We start from the raw sequence: 22,853 nt of genomic DNA on the forward strand, positions 1-22,853 counted from the left end.
CTCAAAGGTCTACATTCCTCACTGAGATGAGACATATAATTTGGTTAAAAAATCCTGGATCCGCGCCTGTTATGCATAATTTAAAAAAAATTGAGATACACCAAAGGAAAAGACTGGTCTTTGACAAAAAATTACCAGAGGTGTCCATCAGTGCCGTATATTTGTACAATCTGATAATACGCACAGTCGACCTGATGCGTTATTGACTAGATGTACGAGAGTATTATAAGCCCACCCAGCTTACAATTTGGTTGTTATCAGTCTCCCTATATTAATAACCTTTCTGTTTCATGATATATTGTACACTGAACATCTTACCTATTCCAGAGCCAGTGAACGGCAGTTGTGCATCATGGAGACCGCAGGGAATGTGTGAGTTGGTGTCATTAACTATAATAACCTGTTTTGTTTGTTTTTGTAACATTGTTACGATGTGTTTTTGCCTTGTATTTATGGCCTCCCAATCTTTATCAACCTTTACGACGTTGCATTAAAACAATATATTTATACAGCTATCAATGGACATCCAATCTGACGGTGGTGTCGCTCAGTCCAAATGTTTCATAGAAGTTGTGGACAAGTCGTTAATGGTCTGTCGCTGTAAGATAGTTAAGTCGTGGTGGTGGCGTAATGGTTCAGGTTCGCACGATCGAAGACTATCTCTCGCGAGATCACTGCTCTCGCGCGAAGCTCCTGGCTGCCGACTAATACCCCCCATTAAAGGCAGTGGACACACTTCACACTATTGGTTATTACTCAACATAATTATTAGCATGAAACCTCACTTGGTAACGAGCATCTGAAAGCACACAACTTTGCGTATGACAGGGGTGTTTTTACTTTCATTATTATCTCGCAACATTCGATGACCGATTGAGCTATCATTAATTTAGCGTTGTATTTTAAGTGTACACTTTTGGCCCAGCAACACAAACAAACAAATAAAACGAAGACAAACAAATCCAGGAGATAAAACGGTGTTTGAGCCAAGAGTTGAAACTAGTACAAGGAAATATAACATTCTTTGTTCTATTTCAGCTTCAATACGACTTCAAGAAGGAACACGGTAAACATCGTAGCAGTATGCGTAGTCTTTGCTTTTAACTCGTTTTCCTATAGCTCTCTACAGTCCCTGCAGAGCAGCTTGAACCCGTCCAAAGGGCTTGGCCTGGCTAGCCTGAGCTGTCTCTTCGCTGCAATGTCTTTGTCAAGTCTATTTATATCTCCAATAATGATCAGGAAACTCGGCACGAAGAGGACCATGATTCTTGGCTCACTGACGACTGGTCTGTACGCAGTGTCGAACTTTTTCCCGCGGTTTTATACGATAGTCCCGTCTGCGCTCATCTGTGGGCTTGCCGCCGGACCGAACTGGTCTGCGGTGTCGACTTATTTGCATACCCTTGCCCAGGACAAAGCCAGGGTTACCGGTGAAGAGCGGGCAGAGGTGCTCACAAGTCGATATCTCGGTTTGGTCAATACCGCATGGCAAGTAGCGTACATCATCTCTACATTTTTTGTTTCAAATGTGATGACAAATAACGCCGAAGAAGATGGCGTCTTGATGATGCAGAATTTCAGCGTGTCCCGATGTGGTGCGAGGGACTGCGGTGCTGATATGCCGCAAGAGGCAGTCGGTGCGGTCAAACCGCCCGATTATATCATCCACATTTTCTTAGCATGTTTTTCAACGAGTGGTTTGATTGTGGCACCTCTTGTGGGCGTATTCTTCATTCAAGACATCGGGCCAAAGTATAAGGCTGTGTCTGCTGCAGAAGTGGATGCAACGCCTGGAGAGGAGACTATTACCTGGCTGGCTACACTCAAAGCATTACAAAGGCCACAGCTCTTGATGCTCACACCGTTTGCTGTATATACCGGCATGTTCTACTCATTTGTAATGGCGGACTTTACAAAGGTAATTTTGTTTTCAGTTCAGTTGAATTTATTTGGCTTAAAAAAGCCAATCTAACAAAACAAAGGACGATCAAATATTTTTTACATACCTATTTTTAAATTATTAAAGTAAAAGTTGAGCGGGCAGAAGTCACAACAATGTTGAACATGGTGGAATTTTTGCTATTGGTTATTGGTTATTAGGCCGTGTCCGAAACGACGACTTCGGCTACAGCTACGTCTAGATCAGCGCGTCTGTCAGTGTTGAAGAATAGGCAGACGCGCGCGATCTAGACGTAGCTGTAGCCGAAGTCACCGTTTCGGACACGGCCACTCAAAATAATTGTTAACGCCTTACTTGGTTACGAGTAATGGAGAGAGGTTGATAGTGAAAAACATTGTGAGAAATGGCTCCCTCTAACGCTGAAGTAACGTAGTTTTCGAGAAAGAAGTATGTTTCCACGAATTTGATTTCGAGACCTCAGAATTAGATTTTGAGGTCTCTAATTCAAGCATCTGAAAGCACACAACTTCGTGTGACAAGGGTGGTTTTTTTTTCATTATCACTCGCAACTTACTTCGACGACCAATTGAGCTCAAATTTTCACAGGATTGTTATTATGCATAAAAGTGAAAAATGTGTTGAGATACACCAAGTGAGAAGACTGGTCTTTGACAATCTCCAGTAGTGTCCAGTGTCTCTAAGCTAGGTATCAAACTTGACCGCTAGCTAGACCAGCATGCACCTCATTCAACGCCAACAGCACACGTCGACTATTTGCGATAAGGTCTACTGTCAGACCAAGACAGTGACCATGAGCAAGTTCGAGTGTGCACATGGTTAACTAAAGGTTGACCATTTTTACTCGAACCCAGGCTGGTCGACCATTGGTTGACTACTGTGGTCGACCATTTGGAACCAGCCTCGAACCACTGGTCCACATAGCATGTTCCGTTCTAACATGTGTTAAGCGCAGAGGGGAACCAGTGACACTTAAGCAAAAAGGTGGGAGGTCGACTAGACTAAAATGTGCGCACTCGAACTTGCTAAATGTAATATGTTACTTGTTTATAAAACTATAATTTGTTCAAATGTTATCTACCTTTATTTTTTTATGAATTCCAGTCTTTCGTTAGCTGCACGCAAGGCATTCACATGGTCGGTTACGTCATCATGACGTTTGCAACAGCTGATGCAGTTTTCACAGTAGTGATAGGCTGGATTAGGAAGGTGCTGGGTAGATTGGCGTTATTTACTGGGGCAGCGGCGATAAACATTGCCGTAATGGCCGTGTGCTTGGTCTGGAACCCTGACTTAGGAGAGAGATGGCATCTGCACTCACTGGCAGTAGCATTGGCTTTGTGTGATGCAGTATGGACGATACAGATACGAGGTACAAGTTAATTTTGTGTAATGAATAACCACAAACTCACAAAGTTTGCAACCTGTTATAAATAGGCATAATAAAATAATCTTTGACCATAGTTCAACAGCGAATGCATTATTTTGGTTATTGTATAGTTTCGTCCAAGCACATCCAATCACTCAGCAGATCCCTCTGATTTTCGCTAACGGAATAAATGCAAAGTTAATGTTCTGCTGTTGTTGTTGTTGTTGTTGTTGTTGTTGTTGTTGGTGTTGTTGTTGTTGTTGTTGTTGTTGTTGTTGTTGTTGTTGTTGTTGTTGTTGTTGTTGTTGTTGTTGTTGTTGTTGTTGTTGTTGTTGTTGCTGCCGCACGGCCGCTGATGAAGATGTTTTGGCTGTTGTTACTGTTGGCGTTGTTTTTTATTTTTTATTTTTTATTTTTCATTGTTGGTATATTGTTAATTAAGCTGTTTTTCAGTATTGCACCTGCCTGCTACCGTTGTTGTATTTGATGTGTTGATACCTATAATTCGGAAGTAAACAAACCACAATCTTGATATTGTACGTTGCAGTACTAGCCAGCGTGCTGTTCCCAAACAACCAAGAGCCGGTATTCTCCGCGATTTACTTCTTCAGTTCTATCGGAAACACCATATCATTTGCTACCAGTATCCCATCATCTGTATGCATCTCTTACAAGTTGTATGGCCTCACCACTCTACTCTGTGTTTCTATGCTCCTCTACTACACTGACGAAGTCCTAGTGAAGATGAAAGACAAGCGAGGGTATAAAGAGGGTGGTGAAGTTACTAGAGAAGTCGTCATGGTCAGCTTTGATGATGATGGTGCAGTCAAAACACTCTAAAAACTAAAGAGTTGAATCCAACACTTGGAATAGTTCGGTGAGTGACTATACTTTGAAAGTGTTGAGTCCAGCATTTTACATGTTAAATCCAGAATTTTTAAGTATTCGGTCTCGTCGGTGTCTTTATCTCAAAGTATTTCCATTCTGTGGAGCCATTCTGTGTATTTTTTTTACTTTTTATCCCGCGAAACTCCTTAGTCTGTTCAGTTCGCGGAGAGTTGATCAAACAGCCCAGTTGTGGGTGCGTTCGATTAGCTTCCCCGGCTCGCGTATTTTTTTTTCCTAGGACGAACGTGGGCAATTTACATAAATGGGCGTAGTTAACTATACATTTTCCCATGCACATGCGTACTTCGACGTAATAATAGTTGTGGAAATACACTCACGCATATTATTAAACATGTACACATACACGCATACACGTGTTCATGTTACATGTACAATGTACATTATATTTAGTACCATGTACCATGTAAAACTGCGTATTTGTACAACTCTACCGTTTGTCCATAAAATGCGTCGCGCTTGCTTTCATTGCCAAGTCTTGATTGCCCGATAAAATACGTTTGGATATGGTTGGGAGGGGGAGGGAGGGTAACTATGAAAATAGACTTACGGTCATAATGAACGGTTGTGGTCCCTAATTTTTTAATTTTTTTATTTAATACTGCATTACAAACAGCACATATGCATCTGGACCACACACAATTATGCAACCACAATCATGTGTTTTTTTTTCCACAGGTTTGTTATCTTATGCATGTTTGGATACATCAAGTGAAAATACTGGTCTTCGACAATAATTACCAAATGTGCCCAGTTTAAAAATCGACCATATATCTCCATGGTGAGACCATGGAGGAGGAGGTAGACTGGTTCATCACAACCTGTACACCATTGTGTGAAGCGTAGTAGAAGAAAAGCAGGTTGTGTGGTCCCCATTTATTTACCACAACTATTTTCATTCCACATACCACCACCAGTGGTCCAAGGTCCCTTGCGGTCATCACTAAAGCTCGTGCATGCCCGAGGGTGTTTTTCTGGCAAAAACACGCCCATATTATGTTAATTGCCCACGTTCGTCCTAGGAAAAAAAATACGCCCCCGGGTCGACCCCGGTGTGGCGGTTTCAACTTTCCGCCGTGTTCAGTTTTCCGAATGACCAAATACGGTAAAATTACGTCATGCGATGCCTGCGCACAGCAAGCAAAAGCAGTCAATTTTTAGTGCTGTATTGAGTCATCCGTGTTACTCTCCGGTAGCTGTCATGGCGGCGTCCACGAGTACAACGAGCGGCGAACGCGTGTGGATCGTATGAGAGAATTTGGTGTGGCACAAGCAGTGTGACCTGCTTACAGCTGTACGCATGAATACGTGTAAAGATGGGGCAAGAGAATGTGACCAAACAGAAAAGAATCGTAATAATAAACAATTTGGGGTCACTGAGAGAACTACAGTACTCGCCAGGGTACTCGCGGCTGTATTTTTGTCTGGCTAAGTCACCCGGAAAACTGAACACGCCGGAAAGCTAAAACCGTTCCAACAACGTGGTGAAATGTCCGGCTACGTCACCCGGAAAACTGAACACGGCGGAAGACTGAAACCGCCACACCGGTGTGTGTCGTTTCATTTTCCAGGACGAATGGGTGCAGATAATTACCCACGTGCGTCCTGGAAACAAAAACCGCCACACACCGGGGTCGACCCACAGGGAAGCTAAACGAACGCACCCTGTATTATCTGACGTGTAGTCAAAATTCGTATATTACTCTGAGGTCGGGGTTCATCCTTATTCGGTCCTATTTGTAATTTCCTGTACTTTTATGTAAGTTTTAATTCCCTTTTATTAAAATACTTTTCTTTTATATTTTAAGGAAAGAATCGTGTTCATCCTGTTGATTTATTTGAGTTCGCTGGATGTTTATGTTACCTTACTTGGTAACTTAGTAATGGGGAGAGGTTAATAGTATAAAACATTCGGAGAAACGGCTCCCTCTGAAGTAACGTAGTTTTCTAGAAAGAAGTAATTTCCCATGAATTTGATTTCGAGACCTCAGATTTAGACTTTGAGGTCTCGAAACCAAGCATCTGAAAGCATACAACTTCGTGTGGCAAGGGTGTTTTTTTCTTTCATTATCTCGCAACTTCAACGACCAATTGAGCTCAAATTTTCAAAGGTTTGTTATTTTATGCATGTGTTGAGATACACACAGTGAGAAGACTGGTCTTGACACTATTTCCACTGTCTGTAAGGGAAGCAGTTCTACTATCATTATTTTCAAACTGTGTAGTAAACCTGTATTTTTGTGTTCTACAAAAAGTACCCAGGCCCTTTAAAGAGAACATTCTTACAGTGTACATGTTTTCTTTTTCTCTTTTCTGTGCCTACACGTCTTTAAAGGCAGTGGACACTATTGCCAATTACTCAAAATAATTAGTAGCATAAAACCTTACTTGGTGACGAGTAATGGGGAGAGGTTGATGGTATAAAACATCGTGAGAAATGGCTCCCTCTGAAGTGCCATAGTTTTCGAGAAAGAAGTAATTTTCCACAAATTTGATTCCGAGACCTCAGATTTAGAACTCGAAATCAACCATCTAAACGCACACAACTTAGTGTGACAAGGGTGTTTTTCTTACATTATTATCTCGCAAGTTCGATGACCGATTGAGCTCAAATTTTCACAGGTTTGTTATTTTATGCGGATGTTGAGACACACCAACTGTGAAGGCTAGTCTTTGACAATTACCAATAGTGTCCACTGCCTTTAAGGAGTGCAGGCTACGTATCAAAAGCGCTTTCAGAATGGTTGCACAATACCTCTTTCGCAACCCCAACCACTCTTTCGGTGTACCTTGTACTCCAGTACACAGGTCAGTCGACACGGGTCGAGGTGCTTACAAACAAACTGACCAACAAGTACAATGTAGTCTGCCATGTACTACAATTCAGCATTGGAAGTGAACGCTGCCTTCATTAGTATACTCTCAACGAATTAGAACCTTTTTTCGTAGCACTCAAGTCGGTAAGTGTAAAACTCTCCATTAGCAGCGATCCATGCAGAGCTTGAGCATAAAACAATCCTAAAGGTTAGTATTATACATACTTAATCTCAGTTAGCTCCGAAGTGCTATATGTGTCATTTAAAACAACTTAACTGTTTGTTAGTCAACTCACAACCATGTAGTGTTCCGCAACGCAGAGGCATTGCCATCACAACTCAAATTAAAGGTACATTACAGAATTATTAAGACAAAAAACCGTCCATAAAGATCACATAATTTACATAAAACATCAATAGACTGTTTAAAAACAGTCTAATGATGACGATAGTAGAAAGCATCCCTTGAAATGTCATATCATTAATTTGATGCGAAATAAATAAAACTTATTTCTCGTTTGGAGTTTATCCCTCAGTGATCGGTTTATTCTCTTTTTTTTTTAAGATGTCATGCAAAATGTGTCATCGGTTTTTCCACATTTTCTCCTGACCCAGATGGCCAGTCGATCTAAAAATTCTACTGGTTTGTCAGTCTATGTATGTGGTGGATTATATGGAGTGCTTACTCTACCAGCAAATGTTAAGCTAAAAAAAAAAATAATAAAAATAAATAATAATAATAATAATAATAATAATGTTCCTAATCTTTCTGAAAGTTTGTATAATTATACTCGGCACATTGAGTACCTTGTTTGGTAGAAACGTGCGCTACATAAGACTTCGACATTATTATTATTATTATTATTATTATTATTATTATTATTATTATTATTATTATTATTATTATTATTATTATTATTATTATTATTATTATTATTATTATTATTATTATTATTATTATTATTATTATTATTATTATTATTATTATTATTATTATTATTATTATTATTATTATTATTATTATTATTATTATTATTATTATTATTATTATTATTATTATTATTATTATTATTATTACAATATTGAATTATATTGATTGTTCCAGTTGGATATCACCATGGGCCTGACGGTGTATGGATCCGGTATCTCGCCACCAAGTCGCAGCGTTTATGTATTCTGCAAAGTCACTGGTATCCCGTATACAGATAAAACTATACAAATGACAGAATGTGAGTCTATTCATTAAAGGCAGTGGACACTTTTGGTATACTCAAAATAATTATTAGCATAAAACCTCACTTGGTAACGAGTAATGGTGAGAAGATGATAATAAAACATTGTGAGAAACGGCTCCCTCTGAAGTGACATAGTTTTCGAGAAAGAAGTAATTTTCGAATTTGATTTCGAGACCTCAGATTTAGAATTTGAGGTCTCGAAATTAACAATTTATAAAAGCACACAACTTCGTGTGACAAGGGTGTTTTTTCTTTCACTATTATCTCGCAACTTCGACGACCATTAGAGCTCAAATTTTCACAGGTTTGTTATTTTATGCATATGTTGAGATACATTAAGTGAGAAGACTGGTTTTTGACAATTACCAATTGTATCCAGTGTCTTTAAAATATATATATATATTTATTCAAAATCACACCTATAATACACTCTTTTAATGTAAAAGAGTGAAACAACACTCGTTTTGTTCGACAACTTTTGCAAAGAGCCATTATGGCGGACAACTCTTTTTAGAAAGACGGGTACTTTCAACTCGATTTATAGATTGGAAGTCGTTCCAATGGGAGACTTTCTGGGACGATAGAGGGCAGCAGACTTACCGGGTAAATCCATTGTTCTCAGAATTATGCGCATGTTCAGAACTACGTAAACAATGGAAATTTACCCGGTATGTCTGCTGCCGCCTAGCGTTGGAAAGTCTCCAATTGCACTTTTAAAAAATGTCACAGTAGAGTGATACTGACACCACTCCTGCAAAAGACTGGAACTGACACTCTTTTAAATTAATTTTTGTTTAGGGACAAATAATTACAAACATTGATTATTGTGTCATATTTTAATTATTAACTAGGAATGTTTTGTTTAGTGACACATTATTGAATATACAATTTAATAAATGTGCCATTTATTTAAAATTATATAATATTTTGTTTAGTGACAATCCATTAAAAATCTTACAAATTAATGTATCATCTAATCATTTATTTACTCATTTATTTTTATGTGTTAAAAGGTGAACATGTCCAACTTAGTCTATAAGATTTTAGGCATTGCATGGTGCGGTATCAATGTATATTTGGTTTGCGGTAACACCATGTGTGTATCTACTTGGCAGGTAGAGTTGTTCGTAGAGAACTGTCTTTCTTTATTCTACTGCCGCGGAGTAGATAATCGGAGGTTCGGGAGACTTTTCAGTTTTGAAAAAAACTGTCCTGCTTATTAACTGTTACCTGGGCGGATGGTATAGAAAATAGGCTGGACTACTACTTTAGCTTATAGGATCGTAATTAACTGTACTGCCGTAGAGTCAGCTATTAAATTGGTCTCAACGTTTTGACTGGCTTGCTCTAGTCATCGTCAGGAGACTTGAGTCGCAAGGAATTGCCTTTTCTAATAAAACAAAGCCACAAATGTTTACCCATTACATGTAGTTGATTGTATGTATTTTGATTTATGTTTACATTTGTTGCTGTTCAAACCTTTGTGAATGTCCAATGTACAATATCGAAAAAGCAAATGTTCAACTGTCCAGTAAATATTGTTTTCTTTCTTCAAATTCACAGGGGAACACAAAGGAGAAGCCTATCTGAAAATAAATCCCGTCGGGAAAGTCCCGTGCATCGTGGACGATGACTTCATTCTCACTGAATGGTAAGCAATAATTTGCAATATAAAAATATGAAAATACCAACTAATCTTTTCAAAGAAAAGCAAAAACACAACAACTTGTACCCTAACAGACAAGTTTGACAACGGCGGGGGTGACATTGTTATGTCGCCGGCAGGCTGGTGGCACACAAACATAGTGCGTGCTAATTGAAAAACAGCCCACAAAACATCAACACCCCAACAGACACACAAAAAAACAAACAACCCCTAATGAACAGACAATCATACCAACAAACAAATGAACTTATGTATTTGAAAACACTCTACTCAACTTAACAACATAACCACCTCATCACCTCGATTGCAATATTGTGGCAATCGAAACGTGAATGTGGAGGAATGAAGCGATACAAGAAAATAAAACGCCTTAATCAACAAACATGAGAGTCCCGCTTTTGAGTCAAATTTTGTCCATACATTTCTGTGACAGCTTTTCGATCTTAAAGTATCTGGCGGATAAGCACAAGGTAGCCGATCACTGGTACCCGGCTGAGTTGAAGGCCCGAGCGAAAGTGAATGAGTATCTGGACTGGCACCATACTACTCTCCGGAAGGCGGTATCAGCCGTCAAACACGAACAGGTAAGCCCGGACATCTGACGTCACACTCCTTCGGATCAATCAAAACACAGATAGGAAAGCTTTACGTCACTGCACCTTTAAAGACACTGGACACTTGGTGTATCTCAACATATGCATAAAATAACAAACATGTGAACATTTGAGCTCAATTGGTCGTCGAGATAAGTTGCGAGATAATAAAGAAAGAAAAAACACCATTGTCATACCATACCTGCCAACTGTCCCGATTTCCCGGGACAGTCCCGGTTTCTGAGTTTCAAAGACGCCTAAAATCGGGACTGTCCCGGTTTCTCAGATTTCACGATTTTATTATTAAAAAGTAAGAAAATTGATAATGAACGGCTGAAAACAAGACTAGATGTATTTTAGACTTGCTGAGCGAACGTGCATTTCATCCCAAAGTAGCCGTGTGAGTGAACAAGTACGCACGTGTAGAGGGAGATTCGTGTGGAGGACTTGTATCAAGTTTATTAAATCATTTGTCAAGCATGTGGTGTGTGCGTGTGTGTGTGTGTATATCAATAAAAACAAATGTTGTAAACGACTGATGAAGAGTTTAGTTGTATCATAGACTTGTTGAAACATGCGCTCCCTCAAAAAGTGTCCGTTTAGTCCGTGCAACAACATTGTACGCGTAGAGAGATTCGTGGAGAAGACTTGTACCAAGTTTATTGTGTCAAGCCAATACATGCGGTGCGTGAGTGTGTGCGTGTGTACATACATAATACGTTATGCACATGTATTTGCTTCGTCGACGACGTCGTGGTACGAAGGGTGTTGCGGTCGCCATTTTTTTAAAACCGTAAGTTGATTTTCAAAATGAGTGGCAGTAAATCGAAGAGATCCTGCGTTTTTAACGATAATTACGCCACAGATTTCTTGTGCCTTAAAAGCTCAACAAAAAGTAGGCATCACGCTTTCTGTGGTAGTAGAACCGATGTGAGTATTGCTCACGGTGGACGGGGAGATATAGTCGCCCACCTAAAAACTGCCAAAGAGGGAAACTTGCTTCGACACAAAATACAGTCCAGCCCTCCTAAAACAAGCAAAACAATCCACATACAAAGGTCTACACCAATAGAAAGGTGGTGAAAAGCTGTGTTATCAAATAATAATGAACTAATGTATTGTTTTTATGGAGTAGTTCCACATTCAAAGTTAATTTACTTTATGTTAATGTTTAGCCCCCAAATGACTCTGGAAGCTGTGTAGTTCTGTTAGCTTCCAGGGGGCACTGTCCCCTGCAATGCAGAGCCCCCTGGAAGAAAACACTCATTCACAGTACCCCGCCTTAATAATAATAATAATAATAATAACAGTATTTATAAAGCGCCAAATTGCCAAAGGATACAAGGCGCCTTGGTGACCCCTGGACCCTGGCCAGGCTTGTCCATATTTCTGGGTTTCGAATGTTGGCAGGTATGGTCATACGAATTTGTGTGCTTTCAGATGCTTGATTTCGAGACTCCTTGACTTCTTTCTCGAAACTACGTCACTTTCGAGGGAGCCGTTTCTCACAATGTTTTATACTATCAACCTCTCCCCATTACTCGTTACCAAGTAAGGTTTTATGCTAACAGTTATTTTGAGTAATTATCAATTTGTGTACTGCCTTTAACTTAACAAATGAAATCATTGCTTCCAATGAAATAATTGTAACCAATGAAATCATGTCCATGTTCAATGCAAAATGTATAAAATATAGTGATTTTTTCGATTTTCTCACAGAAGTTTTTTATTTCTTATTTCCCAAGGTTTGGAACAAATTAAAGTTTGGAAAGCCAACAGATGAAGCAAAACTCGTCAAAGATTATGAGTTCCTCGATGAAGTACTTGGACATCTGGAAAAGATATTTCTTGGCGATGATGCATTCTTATTCGGTGGTGAGATAAGCATAGCGGACATTTGTGTCATGTCAGAGGTGAGGAACTTACAGTGACTAGACTTGTCGAAAAGTCGTTAAAGGCGTCTGTCGCAGTGATAGCGAAACGGCTCTCTTGCGACTATTTCGACTATCACCGCGACATACAATATTAACGACTTGTTCACACGTCTAGGCAAGGAGATGTTTTGCAGTGTGCGTTGAGGAAGGCTAAAATGCGTTGCTAATTTGCAGTATAGGTTTTTCCTAGCCTATTTTAACAGAAATTCATTAATTTTAACACCAGGCTCACTCAGTTACATTTCAATCGGCATTGAAAGGCACCGGACACGTTTGGTAATTGTCAAAAACCAGTATTCTCACTTGTGGTGTATCCCAATATATGCATTAAAATAACAAACCTGTACAAAATCGGGCTCATTGTTTGTTATCGAAGTTGCAAAAGAATAATGAAAGAAAAAACACCCTTGATGCACAAATTTGTGTGCATTTATGCGATGTAGAAAAAAGACTTCAACTGAAGTATTGTATTAATTATTTGAGTAACCTCTTTCTCCTACGTTACTTCAGAGGGAGCCGTCTCAAACAATATTTTATACTATCAACAGCTCTCCATTGCTCGTTTGAGTAATCTGTTATGCTAATAGTTATATGAGTCATTAGTGTCCAGTGCCTTTAAGCATGGAGGTAGAAATAAGCTGACATTTTTGTTATATGTCTTTTTTTAGATATCGAACATTGTTCCAATACAACGGCGTGACATACTGGCGAGTCACCCCAAGCTAGCGGCATGGAAGGACCGAGTGACCAAACGTCTCAACCCTGCATACGATGAAGTTTACCGTGATTTTCGCAAATTGGAGTCGGCCATCCCCATGTCAAAGTTGTTTGACGAAAATGCCCCCGTCGAAAACTTGTAATTCTCGACAATCTTACCTTCAGATACTCTACTTTTTGTACAATGTGCTCAGCATTTATTTCCATTTTTTTTAAATACTGTATTATGAGGTATTTCCGATGTAAAAATCATATCCACTGGTGTATAGCGATTGCATAAAAGTATACACACGTTTGTTATGTTGTACACGTGTCAAATACTGTTTATATGAAATCCAAGATGGCGTCTGCCGTTGTTCTTTTGCTACGATTGGTTAACAGCTGGTAAATAATTTTATCGTTTGTGATTAGCCACAAATATACCTTACTTTATGAGTGTATATTATTTACATTATTTCATGCTCAACAAACTTTTATGGTTTTGGTGCACATTGTAATGAAACTTTTCCGGTGGTTAAATTAAGTAGAAAAACGATGCAGATTATCGTCTGCACAGTGTTCTGTAAGGCTAATTAATATTCATGAGATGATGTCTTACAATTTTTATCAATGAAAATCAGGTTTGTTTGTAATATGCATTCTCGAATTTGATGAATGGATATCTTTACAAGCTAGGTTTGCGCTTAATTAATTATTTCTTTTATTCAATGGAAAGGACAATTATCACAGAATATTTTAGCACTTTCATTCAGTATAAATCTGAATAAAATACGTGTTTCTGAGCCGATTCTTTACTTGAACTTATTGAGCTGAAATCCCACAACTGTCACGGCAAAACAAAAAGCACTACGGCAAAACAAAAAGCACCACGGCAAAAAAAAAAAAGCGCCACGGCAAAACACAAAGCGCCACGGCAAAACAAAAAGCGCCACGGCAAAACGAAAAGCGCCACGGCAAAACGAAAAGCGCCACGGCAAAACGAAAAGAGCTACGGCAAAACGAAAAGAGCTACGGCAAAACGCAAAGAGCCACGGCAAAACGCAAAGAGTCACGGCAAAACGCAAAGAGCCACTGCAAACCAAAAAACAGTTGTGGGCCACCATAGATAATGGGGGCGTTCATATGCGTGAGAACTGTTTGTGTGCGTAAGGCGCGCAATTTAATTTGTATAAATAGTGCCACGTTTGGAGATTTAAACACCACGACTGATAGCTGAATTTGAGCTCAGTTGACAAATAATTGTTACTGACCTTCAAACGAAACAAATTCACCCATACACATAACATTTTTTTTTTTTTGGTGGGGGGGGGGGAGCTACTGAACTAGAGGTATGTAAATAATATTTCAGAATACTATTTACTGTATGGAACCAGAAATTACATTGTTTTGTTTTTTTAGGAGGATTTGATTTGGAGTGGATGTAAACCAACAACCTTTGCGGAAAATCGTCCCGATGTCGCTGATTTTCAATCTGGAGCACTTTAGGTATACTTGCCGTATACTTGCCTTCTAAAAAAGATGACCCCTGTTAAGCGTGGCCCATTTTTGTTGAAGATGGAGTCTGGCTTGAATTTATTGATAAAGGATGAGCACAGCTATGTATTGATTGATGCTGACATGAAATAAATGTATCTGAAATTAAAATCTAACTGCGAAATAATAAGTTTTAGCATTTGGTACCTTATGCTCGTTATACTCTGGTGCACCCAGTGTCTGGCGCCACCTATACCTACCGGTGCATACAGTTGAAACTAAAGGTCGTGGAGTCTAAAGCTATTCTTGTATACAAACATATACTGGTAGAAGGACCTTGATCTCTGCATGTTTTGTGCCTTTCCAAACAGGATAGATCTCTTCAAACCACTCCAACACACCACTGTAAAAGCTCACACAATAAACGTGCGTGAGTTATGGGGGTTAACGGAAATACAAACAGTTTGTTAAATAATGATACAAATTTAAAGGCACTGGACGCGTTCGGTAATATTGTCAAAGACCAGTAACTTGGTGTATCCCAACATAATATATGCATAAAATAATCTTCGAACAACTTGGCTCAATTGTTCATCGAGGTTGCAAGAAAATAATGAAAGAAAAAACACCCTTGTTGCACACGTGTGCTTACTGATGCCTTAAGACTTCAGGCCGAATTCCTCTTGAAGTTGCCTCTTTCTCAAAAACTAGGTTACCCCTAGAGAGGGCAGTCTCTTACAATGTTTTATACTATCAACAGCTCTCCATTGCTTTTTACAAAGTGAGGTTTTATGCTGACAACTATTTTGACTAATAACCAAAAGCATCTGTGCCTTTAAAGGCCACCACAATTCATTATTGCCGCATTCATAGACTTGTTGGTCGCTTGATAAAAACCCTCTATAGTGATAATCCATAGTCACGGGTGTGTGCTTTCGACAACTGCTTGGGTAAATATAAATTGACATAGCAGGAATGTTTTCATTTTAGACAACACCGAGTAATGAAAAAGTAAAACTCAAATCCACTCCGTGGACAAGCCGTCTTCTTTTTAAAAAGCTACGGATAAATTGGGTTGTTTACGTCGTCTCGGAGAAGAACAGGTAAGCATTTTTTTTCTTCGGTTTAATGTATTCATTGGAATTTTATTTGCATTGTTCAGTGTTACACAATGTTCAGGCATCCCCAAGTTTCGACACCCCTCATGTTCCAACACCCCCAACAAAGTTTTTTCCCCTAACCCTATAATACTCTACCCTAAACTCTAGCAAGTAAATCAATCATAAGTAGGATTTCTGATGGTCGGAATGTTACTAAAGTTTCACCCAGTGATAGTTTTGAAACCATAAACTAGGCACCTGACAACTTAATCATCATAAACTTGCATGTTTTTGAAAATGTGTTAATATGAAGGTGTAAATATTTTTCATGGTTTATGAACCATGTTTTATGATAATGCTTAATGTTTTGGTTCAGGCCTACATTTTGTATTGTTGATTTCATACCCTTTTATCGCAGATGGTAAATTCGATGGGAAGAGTTGTTCTAATAGTTGAACCAATGGCTTTTTAAACCGAATACCAAAATAATATATTAATTTCCACTCCATATATTTACACAATGGTACTATGTTGAACCAATGACATTTTAAAGCCATTAGAACCTTTCGGTAAACAGTATTGTTCAAGGCCCACACTTCGTGTATCACAACTTCTATATCAAATAACAAACCTGTGAAAATTTGGGCTTAATCGGTCATCGGAGTCGGGAGAAAATAATGGGAAAACCCACCCTTGTATCCGCGCGTTTCGCCGTGTCATGACATGTGTTTAAAATAAATCCGTAATTCTCGTTAACGAGAATTGATATTGTTTTACTGTTTTCTAAAAAAGTAAAGCATTTCATGGAATAATATTTCAAGAGAAGTATTTCACCACTACTTTCTGTAAACCCTGTAAGTTATTTGTAAATCTGTGAACTTTTTTTTTTTCTGTTCCGAAAGGATCCAATGGCTTTAAACCGAATACCCAAATAATATATTAATTTCAACTCCATTTATAATGTACACAATGGTACTATGTTGAACCAATGACATTTAAAGGAACACGTTGCCTTGGATCGGTCGAGTTGGTCTTTGAAAAGCGTTTTGTGACCGTTTGTTATAAAATGCATATGGTTAGAAAGATGATGTCAAAGTAGAATACATTGATCTACACAAATATGCCTCGAAATTGCATGGTTTTCTTTTTACCTTCGTTCAATATCACGGTCGGCCATTTATGGGAGTCACAATTTTGACTCCCATAAATGACCGACCATGATAGTTCGCGACGTAAAAAGAAAACCGTGCAATTTTGAGAGATACTTGTGTGGATCGTTATATTCTACTTTTAAAACATCTTTCTAACCATATACGTTTCATAACAAACGATTTCAAACGCTTTTTATGGACCAACTCGTCCGATCCAAAGCGACGTGTTCCTTTTAAACCGAATACCAAATACATTCATTCCACCCCAACTGTATAAAAATGGTTCTATATTAACTTATTAAAGTGTGATCGCCATGGGTCTCATCGTGTATGGAGACATGATCTCCCAACCAAGCCGGAGTGTGTTTTTGTTCTGCAAAGTCACTGGTATCCCGTACACGGAGAAAACTGTCGCCATAGTCAAAGGTGAGAGTGAGGAGACGATGGACACCAACGCTATTAAAAATTATGATGCAGTGTCGAGAGTCCATCTTTCTCCAGAAGACGATCAGCGCATAGGCCATACACTGCGTCAAGTTGAAACAACGTTCTTTTCAGAACCACCCCTACTCATTTAGAGGCATTTACATGGTGTTACACCAAACATTTTTGTATCGTATTTCCACCATGAAAAGTTTCAAATCCTACTGACATTTAAAATATTGATCTGAAAACCTCTGACCTAGATATTAGCACCGTGAGTTTAGCCCCAATGTCGGTCATTATGACCTGGAACCTGCGTCAAAGTGACCCTAAATTGGTCAAACTGACGCAGAATCAGAGTTAACCCCCATTTAAAAAAAAACTGGTTCGGGGTTGTATTTATAGCCTGAACCATAAATGTGTCAAGTCCCTGCATGGATACCAAAAACCTGGGTCAATGCTGAACCGGGTCACTGTTTTCAGAGTTCAAAATGATATATCTAGCGGTAAATACCCGGAACCATTGATTGCGTGTCAGTTTTGTTTTGAAAACCCCCTGCTTCTAACTAGACAGAGAAGTAGGCCTAGATCAGATTCAGTCCGTAAAGCGATTTGGAAGTCCAGTATGACAGGAGATTTTGTACCCCATGGTGAACTGTACAGACTTCTTCTGATAGCGCCCTCTTTTGAATCATCAAGATTTTTGACTTACCGGGTAATTAATTTCCATAGTTTGAGTACCCGCACATAAAAACTGGTTTTCACCTTGTAAGTCTGCTGCCACCTAGCGTTCTAAAAAATACCAACATTGTGACTGTTTTCGAATTCACAGGTGAACACAAAGGAGAAGACTACCTGAAAATCAATCCCTTCGGGCAAGTTCCCAGCATCAAGGATGACGACTTCGTTCTCACTGAATGGTAAATCAATTTGAAACAATAACTGTTTATGCAATTAATCTTCACATGAAACCAAAGGAAGGTTTGGAATGTCGCAAGCTTGGGGAGTAAAAGTTATGAAAGCCTCCAAAGTTGTAAACGAAAATTAAACGACATGAGAAACTAAATCAAATTAATCAATCAAAATGAATGTCTTCTATTCCTTTAAACAACTAAATTGTAACCATGTATTTCTCTGTTTAGTTTTTCGATAATAAAGTATCTTGCGGATAAGCACAAGGTCGCCGATCACTGGTACCCGGCAGAGTTGAAGGCCCGAGCGAAAGTGAATGAGTATCTGGACTGGCATCATACCGGTCTTCGACGGGGGGGCATGGACATCTGTCGAGAGCAGGTAAATGGTGCGCGACTCGTGAATCAGACCCCTACTCGACCTGCGTAACTCTGACTCTGACTCTGACCCTGACTCGACCGTAGTGCCTCATTACGCTGACTCTAACTCGGAATCTGACTCGACAGTTGGGACCCGTTACTCTGATACCAACCCGGACCCTGAATCGACCTTAAAGGCAGTGGACACTATTGGTAATTACTCAAAATAATTATCAGCCTAAAACCTTTCTTGGTGACGAGTAATGGGTTTTATGGTATAAAACTCTATGAGAAACCACTTCCTCTGAAGTGACGTAGTTTTCGAGAAAGAAGTAATTGTCAATGAATTTGATTTCGAGACCTCAGATTTAGAACTTGAGGTCTCGAAATCAACCATCTAAACGCACACAACTTCGTGTGACAAGGGTGTTTTATTCTTTCATTATTATCTCGCAACTTTGATGACCGATTGAGCTCAAATTTTCACAGGTTTGTTATTTTATGCATATGTTGAGATACACCAACTGTGAAGGCTAGTCTTTGACAATTACCAATAGTGTCCACTGCCTTTAAAAGTAATTTGTGACTAGGCCCTTTATCACGAAGTTGATCTCGGGCTCGACACAATGAACTCGGAGTTGAACTTGAGATTTATGTACCCAAATACATGGCTCGATATGTACCTGAAATAAAGACAACTAATTTGTACAACTGGAAACACTGGTTTAAAGTTTGAAAAACTAATTTCATTAACTATTGAACTTCATCGTAAATTTGTGAGCTTCGTACTTTTTTATTTTTATTTCTACTATCTGTATCATCTATATGTGGACAATGTTTTGTTTTCGATGTTTTTGCAATTATTTTATATTTTCAGGCCAACGGGGTATTGTGTTACAATTCAGCCCCAATTTGCCACAACTTTGTGTCAACTTCTCAAAGGCTAGTTAGTACACATTCCCTATCATTATTTGAAATAAAGTGTGAACAAATCACAAAGTATGTTTTCTTTTATTTTCAAAGTTCCTAAAAACCTCGCTGTTTGGAATGCCGACAGATGAAGAAAAGCTCGTCAAAGATTACGATAACTTTGACAAGATACTTGGGGTTGTGGAAAAGACATTTCTTGGAGATGGTGATTTCCTGTGCGGTGATGAGATAACCATTGCAGACATTTGCGCCATTTCAGAGGTAAGGAACAAAGATGAAAGAGGCGCAAGTTGAAAATATTGCTATTCAAAGGAAAATAATTATATTTTGGAACCGTTCGATTTGTTCAAGTTATTTAAGCGTTCTTACTAATTCAGTTTCAAGTTTTCTGTTAAATGTTACATTAATTTTCTTTTTTTTTTGTGCGCCTTGGGTGTCTCTATTGAGACAGATATGTGCGCGTTATAAATTTACAATTATTAATTATTATTATTTTTATTATCTATTGAAACCTATAAATTTAAAAATGATATACGATGAAACTAGCCTATGAACATTTCAAAGATTGCGCTGTTATTTCTTAAATATTTTTTGTCTAATTTTTTATGATCCGCAGCGGTTAGGTCCACCCTAATTGGATACATAATCTGAGAAACGTCTGACAGTAACGTTTCTCAACTTCAAACTGGTTGACATAAAAACCTGCTATCATTTAAAAGTGAAATGGTTCTAAAAATTACAGATTAGCATTAAAACTTACACGGTCTAATGATGATGATAGTAGAAAACATCCCCTGAAATATTATTGTCAGAAATATTATATTTGTTGAGAGATAAATAATCTTATTTTGTGTTAGTGAGCGTTTTATTCTTTTTTCATTTTGCATCGATGCCATGCAAAAATGTGTTATCGGTTTTGCACTATTTTCTCAAACTTCTACAGGTTTGTCAGTTTATGTATAAGGTGGATTACATAAAGTACTTACACAACCAGCAAATGTTTGGTTAGCAAAAAAAACAATTTTGTAATAATTGTGTTTATACATTTTTTTGTTCTTTTCTCGGTGGCAGTTCACGCAAATTCTTTGGTTCCAACGGCCGGGAACTCATATACTGGCAAACCACTCCAAGCTAGCGGCATGGAAGGACCGAGTGGCCAAACGTCTTAACCCAGCATACGATGAAGTTCACCAAGACCTCGTCAAATTTGCTGAGTCCAAGAAGTAAATCCACCCACAATATCTTCAGAGGAAAGAGATACATCGATGAAAATAATGTTAGAAAATTTGTCAAGTCATAATAATTTTATAACCATTTTATAGTTGGTTTGCGGTAACACCATGTGTGTGTCTATATGCCAGGTTGATTTTCGTTCTTTAGAGAACTGTCTTGCTTTAAATATTCCTAACACGGAGTAGATTATCGGAATTAGGGAGACTTCTCAGTTCTGAAAAGAACTGTCCTGCTGATAACTGATAACAGGATGGGAGGAAGGTATAGAAAATCGGCTGGGACTAATACGATAGCTTTTAGTGGATCGTTATTAACTTCACTATCACGGAGTGAGTTATTAATTGGTCTCAATTAATTCGGATGGGACGTAAAGCCGTTGGTCCCATGTGTTGTGTAACGCATGTAAAAGAACCCAGTGCACTTATCGAAAAGAGAAGGGGTTCGCCCCGGTGTTCCTGGTTGTGGCTGCTTAATGCGCCGCAGCACCTTGTAAACCCTTATAAGGTGCTAAATAATTGGGTCTCAGAATTCATCACTGCAATAACCTATCTTTCTGAAAGTTTGTATAATACTCAGCGCCTTGAGTACCTTGTTTGGTAGATACGTGCGCTATATAAGACTTCGATATTATTATATTATTATTATTTTGCCTAAACTATTCCATGGAGGTCATCATCATCATTTAGAGGTCGCAACCGAGATTCCATGCACAACGTCACGCCAGAGTTGTTTATCCCTCATCATGTTTGGAAGGTCTACTATCTCAGCCTCCGTATCCCGATCACGTCGATGTAGTTGAGTGGTCGATGTCCTCTATTAGGGCGCGGTAGTCTCCAGTATAACACGTCAGGGATGACCTGGTCTTTGGCTGGCACGAAAGCAGTGACCTGCGAAGCGGACTCTGAGTTGAGCTAACAGTAGTAGAGATTGGTGGATCTCCGTAGATCTGTTCATTGGTCTTGTGCTCCGGCCATGAGATGTTCTGTACCCTCATAAGAAGCCTGGTGTATGTGCCGTCGATGCGATCTTGAAACTCTTTTTTTCATGGTCCAGGTTTCCGCTCCATACAGAAGGATGCTCTCTACACAGGCTCTGAAGAAGACCAGCTTGGTTGTATTCGCTATTTAAAGGAGGTAGAATTGCTGGATAGTCGTCGTCAGGCGATTGATCCTTAATTAGATCATTATATTCATAGTTATATGGTAGGCCTACTTATAACTGACGGTGCACAATTGCAAGAGACATATTATATTTTGTACAGTTTACAATATTGACGGTTTTTGAGGTCGCCCCTTATTTGCCATCATTTAGCATCAAAACTTACTTGGTAAAGTGCGATGGAGAGCTGCTGATAATATAACACATTGTGAGAAACGGCTCCCTCTGAGAAGTAACGTAGTTTTTGAAAAAGAGGTAAATTTCTCTTTAAAATATCTGAACCTGAGAAGGACCTCAGGTTTGAAGCCTTTCTCAGGCATCTGAAAGCACACACTTTGTGCAGCAAGGGCATATTTTTCTTTCATTAATTTCTTGCAACTTTGATCACTAATTGGGCCCAAATTGTCACAGATTTTTGTTTTTATAGTTTTTGACAATACTAACAATTCATGTCGAGTGCCATTAAGGTAAAACGGTTACGATTATAAGCCTGCGTTGATTTAAAAGAGACTTAGCGTATTTGAATAAAAAACCGTAATGCTAACAAAGTTTTTTTTTAAGGGTACTTTGTGTGTCAAACTTCCTGAAAATGTCTCGCTGAATTATATACAAGAACAAAATCGGTCACTGCTGAGAATTGTTTTCGTCGGGACGCCATTCTACTTGCTAAAATAATGACCTCAAAGCTACTAAAGGCATTGAGGTCAAACCGGGTGGAATGATTTGGTTCGGCTCGAAAACACAACGCCCTCTTTTGAAAGCCCATTTTCATTTTTCTTTCGCGTTAAACTTTGACATAATGAGCACTAAACAATTTAGCACTATTCTTACTTAAATAATGTGACTCAAGAGACGATTCTTTCTCCAGGATAACAACGTATCAAGTTTTCGATGGGAACTCTCGCCTAATGTGTTGTTATTAATTTTGTTTGTTTTAATAAAAACGATCGTAGCTTTTTG

General features: G+C 38.7%; 3 protein-coding genes across 4 annotated transcripts; all 3 read left to right on the top strand.

Annotated features, from left to right (window-relative positions):
• Positions 1-352: 352 nt before the first annotated feature.
• LOC117290128 (protein unc-93 homolog A-like) lies at positions 353-4,127 on the top strand. Its single transcript, XM_033771384.1, has 4 exons — positions 353-372; positions 1,039-1,918; positions 3,023-3,290; positions 3,835-4,127. The coding sequence occupies exons 1-4, from the start codon at positions 353-355 to the stop codon at positions 4,125-4,127; spliced, it is 1,461 nt and encodes a 486-aa protein (XP_033627275.1).
• Positions 4,128-6,994: 2,867 nt separating this feature from the next.
• On the top strand, positions 6,995-13,936 carry LOC117290668 (glutathione S-transferase theta-1-like). 2 transcript variants are annotated; one of them, XM_033772187.1, is made up of 6 exons: positions 6,995-7,217; positions 8,115-8,238; positions 9,808-9,895; positions 10,344-10,494; positions 12,249-12,416; positions 13,106-13,936. In XM_033772187.1, the coding sequence occupies exons 2-6, from the start codon at positions 8,127-8,129 to the stop codon at positions 13,295-13,297; spliced, it is 711 nt and encodes a 236-aa protein (XP_033628078.1). In that variant the 5' UTR covers positions 6,995-7,217; positions 8,115-8,126; the 3' UTR covers positions 13,298-13,936. The 2 variants fall into 2 exon arrangements, with proteins under 2 accessions (XP_033628078.1, XP_033628079.1); XM_033772188.1 differs by having other exon boundaries at positions 6,995-7,153.
• A 1,447-nt stretch (positions 13,937-15,383) lies between these two features.
• Positions 15,384-21,166, top strand: LOC117290606 (glutathione S-transferase theta-2B-like). The gene is made up of 6 exons (XM_033772066.1): positions 15,384-15,730; positions 17,183-17,304; positions 18,134-18,221; positions 18,444-18,594; positions 19,596-19,763; positions 20,574-21,166. Exons 2-6 carry the CDS (start codon positions 17,193-17,195, stop codon positions 20,727-20,729), a joined length of 675 nt encoding a protein of 224 aa, XP_033627957.1. The 5' UTR covers positions 15,384-15,730; positions 17,183-17,192; the 3' UTR covers positions 20,730-21,166.
• Positions 21,167-22,853: the final 1,687 nt, after the last annotated feature.

This window comes from Asterias rubens, chromosome 5 (assembly GCF_902459465.1).
Source record: "Asterias rubens chromosome 5, eAstRub1.3, whole genome shotgun sequence".
Taxonomy (NCBI): Eukaryota; Metazoa; Echinodermata; class Asteroidea; order Forcipulatida; family Asteriidae; genus Asterias; species Asterias rubens.

Excerpts from the sequence above, each read along its gene's own strand:
- LOC117290128 (XM_033771384.1), top strand. The coding sequence starts at position 353 with ATGGAGACCGCAGGGAATGT. Across the intron at positions 373-1,038 it reads ATGGAGACCGCAGGGAATGT|CTTCAATACGACTTCAAGAA; the intron begins GTGAGTTGGTGT and ends GTTCTATTTCAG. Across the intron at positions 3,291-3,834 it reads ATGGACGATACAGATACGAG|TACTAGCCAGCGTGCTGTTC; the intron begins GTACAAGTTAAT and ends TGTACGTTGCAG.
- LOC117290606 (XM_033772066.1), top strand. The coding sequence starts at position 17,193 with ATGGGTCTCATCGTGTATGGAGACATGATCTCCCAACCAAGCCGGAGT. Across the intron at positions 17,305-18,133 it reads AACTGTCGCCATAGTCAAAG|GTGAACACAAAGGAGAAGAC; the intron begins GTGAGAGTGAGG and ends TCGAATTCACAG. Across the intron at positions 18,222-18,443 it reads GACTTCGTTCTCACTGAATG|TTTTTCGATAATAAAGTATC; the intron begins GTAAATCAATTT and ends TTCTCTGTTTAG.
- LOC117290668 (XM_033772187.1), top strand. The coding sequence starts at position 8,127 with ATGGGCCTGACGGTGTATGGATCCGGTATCTCGCCACCAAGTCGCAGC. Across the intron at positions 10,495-12,248 it reads CAGCCGTCAAACACGAACAG|GTTTGGAACAAATTAAAGTT; the intron begins GTAAGCCCGGAC and ends TTATTTCCCAAG. Across the intron at positions 12,417-13,105 it reads ACATTTGTGTCATGTCAGAG|ATATCGAACATTGTTCCAAT; the intron begins GTGAGGAACTTA and ends GTCTTTTTTTAG.